The sequence below is a fragment of the Serinus canaria genome, chromosome 1 (assembly GCF_022539315.1).
Source record: "Serinus canaria isolate serCan28SL12 chromosome 1, serCan2020, whole genome shotgun sequence".
Taxonomy (NCBI): Eukaryota; Metazoa; Chordata; class Aves; order Passeriformes; family Fringillidae; genus Serinus; species Serinus canaria.
In genome coordinates this window covers 45,334,477-45,344,930 of record NC_066313.1, presented here as the reverse complement: position 1 = coordinate 45,344,930, position 10,454 = coordinate 45,334,477, and the positions used below count along the sequence as shown (strand labels likewise).

The 10,454-nt window shown below is 40.2% G+C and overlaps 1 protein-coding gene across 8 annotated transcripts in view; it reads right to left on the bottom strand.

The window, feature by feature from the left end:
• Nucleotides 1–2,796: 2,796 nt before the first annotated feature.
• The window catches only part of CDK8 (cyclin dependent kinase 8), a 68,958-nt gene continuing 61,300 nt past the window's right edge, over nucleotides 2,797–10,454 (bottom strand). For 6 of the 8 annotated variants that reach the window (XM_009102839.4, XM_030234501.2, XM_018908519.3 and 3 more), the window contains 4 exons: nucleotides 10,276–10,373; nucleotides 8,849–8,927; nucleotides 8,571–8,729; nucleotides 2,797–4,028 (listed from right to left, as the gene is read on the bottom strand). In XM_009102839.4, the coding sequence (XP_009101087.1) occupies nucleotides 3,903–4,028; nucleotides 8,571–8,729; nucleotides 8,849–8,927; nucleotides 10,276–10,373 (462 nt within the window). In that variant the 3' untranslated portion in view covers nucleotides 2,797–3,902. The remainder of the gene's footprint in view (nucleotides 4,029–8,570; nucleotides 8,730–8,848; nucleotides 8,928–10,275; nucleotides 10,374–10,454) is intronic. The other 2 variants (XM_018908518.3, XM_050973696.1) reach the window with 2 other exon arrangements.

Here is a 10,454-nt window from a genome sequence, read left to right as displayed (position 1 = left end):
TCCACATTACTCATTCTTTCTACAGAAATGAGGCTCATCTTAGCCACGGCAACAATATTTACTCCAAATGGCAGGTCTGCAACTTCACCAAGAAATGCAACTGGCTCCAAGAAATACTCTATGTCTTTCCTTGCTGATACACACTAAGTCCTATGAGATCCTGCAGGCTCCATAACCCCACTTGGTGGCAGCCAAACTTCCTAACCATGCCCATAAAACTGATCAACAGGCACCACACATGAAAGGCAGAGATCACTGGTGGCCTTTCAGCAAAGACAGAAGAGGGTGTGCCCAGCAGAGGCTTCAGAATAAAGGAATCACAGAATATCCCAAGTTGGAAGGGACTCACAAGGATTATCAAAGCCCAGCTCCTGGCCCTGTACAGGACAACCCCAAAAATCACAGCACACAACTAAGAACATTATCTAAGTGCTTGAGCTCTGTCAGGCTTAGTGCCATGTCCATTTCTCTGGAAAACCTGTTTCACAGTCCAGCAACCCTCTGGCTGAAGAACCTTTTCTTAAAATCCAGCCTAAACCTCCCCTGGGAATAAAAAAAAGCTAAAAGAAAATTTGAACACTGGCCCACCCCTCAACTGGGCATTGCTTGGGCACTGCCATGGGCAACTCAGTGAGTGCACTGAGTATTTTCCTATTTACATATATATGAACAGGAAAGAACAGGACAAAAACAGTCTTCTAGTTCTTCCTTCTAGGAAGGTGGGACTGCTCCTCCCACCACTAATGCTGAAACCCTCTTCAAAAGAGATCAGTGCAAAAGTTATTTATTTCTTCTAAAAGCAGCTGGGTCTTGATTTGCTATGATAAATGCAGAGCTGCCACAGGCCAGGCTTGCTGGGAGTGCCAAGGTTAAGGTGCAATAGCACATTTATCCTCACAATCAAGTTAAGCTTGTAGCCCATTTTCAACATAAGCCTACTCTAGCAAAACAATTTGTCCTTTAATCACAGCAACAAAGACAGGCTCCCAGACTCCAGCTATTTTAAATGCACTCAGATGGGTCCAGATAATTGTTGGTGAGTAAGGAAAAGCTTTGAAGTTCTTGAATCCAGTAACAAAAGCTGAGCTATGTGAGGAAAGAGGCAAGGCTGGCAGGCTGGCTGCTACTGCCATATCCTCACGGGAATCTGTAACTCTTCTATTAAACCCTTCTCAAAAGTGTTTTCTTCTCCTCCCCTCTCTGTAACCCTCACGTAAAAGCCCCATCAAGAGCATAACAACAGGATTAATGTTTTTATACAGTTCAGGAAAGTAATTTAGATCCTTGTCCTCTGTATTTCTAAAGCCAGTATTAAAAATCTTATTTCATGCAGCAGATCCCTTCAAATTACCATGAATATGATGGGATTGACCTTATCTGCAACACAGAATCATACCCTGTCTTCGAAGTACCAAAGGTTATACCAAGCACTGAAAAACTTTTTCTTTGCAAAGCCCTAGAGAAAAAAATCTCAAGGACCTCCCAACAAATGACCAGATGACTGAGACATCAGTACAAGTGAAATATTAGGACATGACTTCCCCATAAGATCTGTTTGTTCATGCAATCTACAATATATCTACTGAAAATGAGAACACAAGTGAATGAAATTGAGAGTAGCAGGCTATTCAAAACTACATGCAGAATATAATGTAGTTTTATAATTATTTGATAAGCTGCATCTTTATCTCAAATACATTCTTAATAAGAAAATTAAATTAAAGCATAAACTAATAGCAAGAGCACCTTTTGTCAACTGGATGCATTTCCTTTTGCAAAAATGAAATTGAAGCAAGCCTGCTACTTTTCAAACGTAGACATCACAATATAGTGGTATCAAATAAAGTCTGCTATTAAATGAATGATATGATCTATTATGCATTAATATGAATATACATCAATAGGAAAAAAATCTGGGCCAACAGCACTTTAGCAAAAAAAAAAAGATACTCTTGGCACCATCTGAGTACTTGGGAACAGTCTGGACAATATTGAATGGGCAAGCTTAAAGCCTATATATAAATTAAGAATAAAAACTGAAAATGTTTTCACTTGAAAAGCAAACCAAAAAGTTTAAGGCACTCCCACCTATACATTAATTTGTTCCAGAAACTAAGGAAAGACAGATTTTGACACCTTTTATGTCAAAATTAACAGGGCATCATACAGTATCATAAAAGCAGTATAAATTCTGCACTCAGATTTTCTTCTTTAGTTTTAAGCCTCCAGAATATTTGAGCCAGTAGTCCATCCAGTCAAGCGGTTTATCTTCACTTCAAACATGGTTTGCCTTTCAGGCAGGCTACCAATTTGGTTTTTGTTCTGCCCCGCCATGGGCATCTCAGTGCATTTGGATGAATCACACCAGTTGATCTTCACACTACATGAAGCACCTGCAGAAAAATATCCTGGGTGTATTGCATATATTTTTGTCAAAATTATGGTGTGGTTTTACCTACCAAAATAAGAATGAGCTACAGAAACGTCAGAAGAACATCCAGACAGGAATGCTTCTAGATTTTGTAGATGAAAAGGAACTGTCTGATCTAGGAAATGTGGCTAGTAATAAACCCACTTTTAGAGTATCTCCAGCTGATCAGCAACAGAACAAGAGTAATGCATTTTTTTTTTCTGCTGTTTAAAGGAAAAATTATCCTTCTCACCAGTTAATGGAAGCCTGCCTTGCAAGATAAATTCCTGCTGAATGCTGCTTCTCAGGACACAACCAGATATAGATGTATGGATGGAGGAGCACGGGGTTTTCAGTGATAAAAAGGAATACAGGCAAAGGTCATATGCAGATTTATGAAAAATAAATTTATTACATAACACCTTGTTTTAACAATGTTTGATTTTTTTTACTCAGAATACTTGTGTCATTCATGTAAAATAGTTTGATACAGTACATTGTATGTAAGTTTTTCCTCATAAATTCTAAGGCTCTTCTAACATCTTGTTCCTCTGCAGTAGGAATGGCACCCCTAAACAACGTGCGAACATTAAAAACAATAAAATAACCGAACAAAATTTAAAATCCACTACACCAAGCTGGTTCTCAAAAATCATGACAAAATATCTGAATGGATGCCGCACCTTTTAGGAAATATCATTCATGCTTTTTTAATCCCAAAGCATGCTCACAAATCATTAACACCAACAGGAAAAAAATAAAACACTGTCTATGACAATCATTTCAGTTGGTTTGCTGAACCAAACATGTTTATATCAATGACAACATACTTATTTTACTATCAAATAGCAGCTTTAATACCAGTCAAGTCATAGATTTCAAAACAAAAACAAAAACTTATGTTGGAAATAAATCTTTGGGACGCTTGTAAATTGCTGGGAAAAAATGCAAACGCTTCCATGTTCTTAAAAAAATCTCATCGTAGCAATCATGTCGGTCATAAAACATCGATCTAGCTGGAAAATGAACCAACCCACAAAAGTCACTAAAAATAAATGTCTATCAAAACTGTCTCAGAGTTACGGTTAGTTTGCTTTTTTGCCATGGGTAACATATACTGTATGCTTCAAGTACCAGTTCAAAGATGTCGTGTACTATTGGTCAGATGAAGTTGTTACATCAAGAGAATTCACCACATACGACAACAAAAATGCTTGCCCCTAGCACATTTCACAGCTTCACCTGCTACAGACTGTCACTGAAAAAAATGCATCGGTCAGTCTGAACCATGTCAAGTAAACTACAGAAGTAGCATATCCACAACACAAACCGTGCTAGCACTTTCTTTTCAAGTCTAACCCCAAAACCAGGTACAAGGTGGGAGCCCCCGGCCCCGTGGCGGTTGGACAGGTGGGAGGTGTGGTTGTACAGTACATTCTGTGGCCCAAGGCGGGCTCCTGGCACGCAGCGCATCGCCTGCACCGGGTGCAGCTCAGTACCGGTGCGTCTGGTGCGAGTACTGCGGCGGCTGCTGGGAGGTAGCTGAGTATCCCATGCTGCTCTGTGGCTGCGATGTGCTTGGTCCGGGGTTGGGGTAGGCAGCATGGGGGTTGGAACGCTGCAGGGGAGGAAAGCACAGACACACAGCCCTTCGTAACACGGACATGGCGAGACAATTTCACCTACTGACTCCTTTCTTCAAGAGGCAGCCAGCACACACAGTCTCAAAGCAGCTGCACTTCCAGGCTTTGTTCCACTTACTCTGATTACAGCAGGTAACAGACATCAGAATACCTGATTTGAAAGTAAGAGCTGCCAGCCTTCTGCTATCCACCCTAATGGGAATCTTCACCCATCACAGTCAAACCTCCAGCCAACTCTCCAGATGGCTACTGTGCACCTGCACGTCACGCTGGGCTACCACCACTCATGGCAGTGGTCTTCTCCACTTGCTCCCTTCTCCTAGCAGGAAGGTAGGCTGGAGTGGAGGTCCAGGTGAGGCATCTTACTGCTGATGAGCCACTCTCCCTTATTCTGGAGATTTTCCACATATAGGGGATATATTTGCTACCCTTCCATGTGACCTAGGAGTACAGGCTGAGAGCACTGTGACTGGGCTAAGGTGCCATCTATCAGCAGCCTTAAAGATAACAGTGATGTTCCTCAGTGGAACCAGATATTTCATGCAAAAATGCCCTTAGATTGTGGCCTGGGAGGCTCAGGTGGGACACTGGAAGAGGAACCACTAAGGAGCCAGTACAGCACTGGAAGAACCTGCCCATAGAGTCTGTGAGGGCTCTCTCTCTATGAAGGTTTTTTAACACTCAGCCTAACAAAGCCATGCTAACCTGAGTGAGTCAGAACTAGCAACAGCCCCGCTCCAAGTGGGAGACTTGGCTAGATGGTTTCCAGAGGCCCCTTTCAACCAGCATTCCCACAATTATTTGAGTGGAGCATTTATCATTGCAAGAAGCTCTCCACAAACCAGGAACTGCCTACTGCAATTTTAACCTAAAAGTTATTATTTACTGATCATGTGTTACAAAGGAATGAAGGACTGCCCGTGAGAATTTCAGTAAGCATCTGACCACTGAGTAGCATTTAGCATTCCATTAAATTAACACAATTTCAGTACATTACTGTGCTGGTTTACATTCTCATTATGATTTACATTTCCTCACGAACTTTGTAGCATTTAGAAACTGTGTAGCTTCTGAATTCTAAGTATAACAGGACATATTACGTTTTTTAGGAAAAGCTGCCTCTAGAAGAGGTCTGGAAACTTCTATAAAGTAACTATTCCAGGACTAGGGCATTGCTACTGAGACCTGAATTGGAAAAAACTGTGGTGAACCAACACCCTGAGAAAGAAAAATATTAAGTCACAACATAAAACAAAAACCCCAATTTTTTCCTGTACAGCATTTAGAACAGAAGCTATACCCAGGAAGCTGAGATGATGGCAGAAATAAAACAGCATGCTCTACTTGTTAACACACACTCACAGGACTGAGCTAACACCTCTAGAGAAAACGGGGAGAAATGGCTGGACCAGCACTAAACATCAGTGGGAACAAACCAGCATTGCTGATCCACACCCTTACCACAGTGATTGAACTTTGCTGACATTTGCCTTGAGCTTTGAGAGAAGGACTAAGTCACCCATCAACAGAAGGGTCACAGCTCTGGGTCACCCTTCTCCATGTTACAAATACAGGACGTACTTCAAAGAGCAAAAGTCTTGAACGTTGGTGTTGCCCATGTGTGGCTCCTGTGTGTAGGAAACCATCACAAGTTTAACCATTTAAAACTGACCACTCATTTAAGTTGTAAAATACTCCCTGCATCCTGACTTCTAAAATAGATCTTAAGACAGAGGCAATGAAAAATCAGATTCCTTCATGACACCCAGAGCAACAAATGGCTTTTGTTTAAGAAAAAAAAAGTAAATATCCAATCCTTTCTAAATACCATTAAGCACCCAGAGTGGTATCCCAAGCAAAAGCTCAGAGTAGTGGAATTGCTCCAGCCTGCTTAATCACATTGCCTTTGGGAGTGTCACACTGCAGATTTAAACAAGGAGGCAAGTCTGTGTGCCATGTGTCTACTATTTTTATGCATGGCAAAAAAGGATATGAGGTCAATGTGCCCTGCAGAGAGTAATTCGAGTTCTGAGTGAATGCAGAAACTGTCTTAGTGTGCCTTCTCCAGGAGATGGCAATCCTTCTTCACAAGCTTTATATGGGGAATTTGAGCAAATCAAATGAAGAACAAAGGAACAGGTGTTTGATTAAAACAGAGGGCTGTATTGTAATGTTTGTTTTCCCTCTCCTCAAGCTGCTGGATCAGAAGCAAAAAATGTGAGGAATTTTTTTCAGGGAGACCTGAGACCATCAGTTGGAAACTCTTAACTGCTTTTGTTCTAGTGCTGGCAAGTTCAGGTCTCCTCTCTTTGATTATCATGTTTTCCAGTCACTTGAATCAAACAAATCTACTGACTGCCTCTTTGCAAGGCTAGGGGGAAAAGTATACATTTTTTTGAAAACCAGGTATTTTCCCTCCTAGAGAGACCGCAGAAAGATGGGTCAGGAGTAGTCAAGTTACCATTAAGAGCTCCTGAGACATAAAAGCAGCACTTATCATTATTTTAAGGGAAAAGTATTCTGAAACTGTATTTGAAACACGGGCTGCCCCCAGCTGTAATCCCAGGATAGATATCTGCGAGTACAAAAATTCTGATGAGCATGAACTGAAAACAAACCAATGCCAACTCTGGCCAAGCAATTTGATTCCTCTGACTTGTCAGCCAGCAAACCTCAGCTCTGGTTCAAAATGCCACAAATGCTGCAGCAAAATGAGGTGAAGGGCATGTAAATAGGGCATGTAAACGGGGCTTCCTGACACAGTACACAGAACCTCTGAATCAACGTCCTTAGATGTGCGACTCCACCCGAGGGCAAGATTAAGAAAGTTACAGCTTCATTTGCCTTCTGCTCTGTGTGTTTTTTAAGAAGTGGAAGAAAGAGCCAATTAAAAGGCCAAAACAGCAATTGACTGCAGCTTGCCAGATTGAAAGGGATGACACTCCTGTAAGAGTGCCTGTGATGGATAATCCTACTAAAAGAAAGATGACATTCATACTTAGAGGCACCCCACCCTGCAGAACTATAGTTAAGGCTCACCACTGCCTCAAACAGCTCTAAAAATGTATATTGTTCAAGGAGAATGACTCGCAACTGATGTGTTATTGATGCCCTGGGATAAACTGAACAAAGGCACTTGGGGACTATATGAAGGATATCACAATAAAGCTCCTGAAAATGATCTTACTTTACATTTTTGTAGTACTTTCAAGTTTTGGCCAATGCTGAGAGTACACAGATTTAGGTAAAGATGAAGGTAATGCCCTCAGGCAGCTTCTGAGGCTATCTGGTACTCTCAGGAACAAACTCTGAAATGCAAGATTTCAAAGCCCACTGGTGGTTCATGGAGAAGCTGTATCAAACTGAAAGGCAAGTTGACAGCAGCAGCTTTACTGACTCTGTTTTTTAACTCTCCCTAGGTTTTGCAACCTACTGTAAGCCCAGCTAAGTGGGTTTCCATTATCAGGGTCTCACATTTAGATATCAACCTTTAACTGAAAACACTGCCAGTAGTTTCTAACTCCCTCATCATCTTTTGATTGCATCCAAGACTGTCTGGCCACCTGTACTGTGCATTCCATGAGAACCAGTATGCAATGGTTAGTTCCTGCAGGCTAACACTTCCAGCAGCATGCCTCCTCTTGAAATCCCCTATTCCCTAGGCTGGCTAAAATCTGCTGTTTTCTAACTACTCCTGTGAATCATCTGAAGTCCTCCCTGCTCCTCTTTTGTAACTTCTAAGCTTGTATTAACTAAAGGTTCTGTTGTTAACCCTCTTCTGCCCATCTCCAGTAGTAGCCTTATCCAAACCCAAAAATTCAGGTATCATTTGCTGGGATAAAGATATTCTTCTACTCCAGGCTCTGATTTCTTAATGTCTGACCACAAGCTCAGATGCAGGAAGGCCAGAACACAGTTATCATGTTTTCCTCAAGTGCTTTTTCCCAATGCACCTCCTCATCTTCCTCACTCATTGACTGCCACCACCTCACCCGTCTTCAGATCTGCAATATTTGGCTTACTCAACCTGGAATCTCCCTTGATCTTCAAAAGAGATTATGACAGCATCATGCTGTCACGTCTTTGTCATCCAAAATACTGTTTCCACATCCATCAACCCAACTAAAACACTTGTTCAGATTCTTATTTCACAGCTTTTTTACTGCAAGATCCTCTACTTCCTATCACTGCAGGTTTGTTCAAGCAAGAAATGGCATTTTTAGGTGATATAGAACACAGCATAATAGGCTCCTGGTCCATAACCATTAGCATTCCCTAATATGAAGAGAATTATAAGTAACTCTAATAATGTCTGATCCTAATTCTCTTACTGCTAACCTAAAGAACATCAGGATATCAACAAATCATCAACTAAATGAATCTGAAAAAAAAAAATCAAAATATGCCAAAAAGAAACAGTCAATACAGTGACACTCACAAAATTACTTTTTTAGTTTGAAGAAACACTGTTCTAAACATGAAAAGCAAATACACAATATGTGAATAAAACAAAATACCTGATAGTCTGAGGTCATAATAAGTCCACCTGAGGTAGTGGTAGGAGGAACAACTCTCACTTTTTTCAGTGGGGGTCCCTGTGTGTGACTGTTGTCTTGGTTCCCTGGATGACCAGTTCCATTAGTATGGTTATTGCCCTGCTGCTGCTGCTGGTTCTTCTCAATTGTTTAAACACAAAGAAAAATTTCAACTCAAAAGCAGTACATGAAATAACATAAAATCAGGAAATAGTGTAAAAGCCAGTGAAACATGATGATACTGTTCTTCTAGTACTTACTTTGTCTCCTTTATCATCTGGTTCTTCTTCTGTTAAAAATTCTCGTTTTGGGTAAGGGATTTGACAACCTGCAAAAACACTGTCCCCCAAAAAAGTCTATTTATCACTGTATTAGAACAGAAGGGTTAGACCTGTAAGATTCACACTTTACCCATGATAGTTTCAAGCTGCCTAAGCCATCATTTAATACCTGTAGGTAAGGGAGAAGTTTTCCCTATCACCATATTCTAAACTCTGCTAAAACATATTTACATTTGATTTTAATGCTCTTTTCTCTCTTATACACCAACTTAAGCTCCCAGTAATTTTTTTGTTGGTTAGAAAGGTCCATCACGTTAGGTATCTACAAGGGCACAAAGAGCTATCTCACTTACAGCTATTGTGTAATTCAGTCTCAGGACTAACTAAAAACAGTCCTGGAAACTTCACTGACTATAAAAAAAAAATCACCCGGAAAAAAGTTTAAAAGTAACTAGAAATTTCACCTATCAACTCACACCTCAAAGTCCGCATGGATTTGCTACTTCTAGTGCAAGCTAATATTTACCTGCCCTTCATCAGTATTTATTATAAAGTCTCTGTACACCTGTTAGCAACACTTATTGTGTATTCACATTAAAATGTCAACCGAAATTTGAGAAAAAAGCCAAACACTATCCTAAAAGCAGTTTCTGCAACAGCCAATCATTCGCATGACTTTAAATCACAGAGACAGTTCAGGAAATGCTATAAATAATCTAGCAGGCTTTAGTGAAATAATTTCATTTTTAATTAATTCCTTATAAGTATACATATTTTATAAATTCTTCCCTACATAAGGGTAGAGATTCTTAGACTGGATGCACTAATAGCTTTCCTAAAAGGGTGTACAGTCATGCTCTCTGGCTAGCCTTTTGGAAGAAGGGCTTAATTTTTAATGAAATCATTCACTGTCCATAAATTTTCTCCCTTTTGTAAATCCGCCTGTGCAAACAAAAAAGAGGAGTGTCTACAGAAAATGGATTTAAGTTGTTAAGGATGACAGCACAGAGACACAGACTTGACTTTCCCCACCCAGTGAATTTACAACAAAGGCTAAGACAAAAACGTAAACTAATTAGAGACTGTCATCTGGCATTCTGAGGCAGAGAAGTGGACCTGCCGGCACTTAGCAGTTGTCTACCAAGATCTGTAGCATGCATAATCAACCTGTCAGTGAGTAACAAGATTAGTGCTGCAACTAATAGGATCAAAGTTCCATAAAGCAAGAGATTAATAAAAATGCTACTTAATTTTAAAAACCACAAATGGCATTTTAGTGGTTATAGCTTTCTTCGGTTGTTAGACAGTATTTTGCTCAATATTCACAAACATACTTAGGGCAGAGAAAAAGCACAGTTCTAAAGTATCTCTGAATGCACTGATAGGTTAATAAACTGATCACTTACTCAGACGTGGGAAGAGGATCTTCCAAGAAGTAAGGATCCTGCATAGCCTGTTCTGAGGTAATTCTCTTTATTGGATCCATAGTGAGCAATTTCTGAAGCTTAAAAGAAAAAAAAAAAACAAAACAAAGAAAAACACCTTTACATTACCAAAACCATTTATAGAAACTTCACTGTGTTCC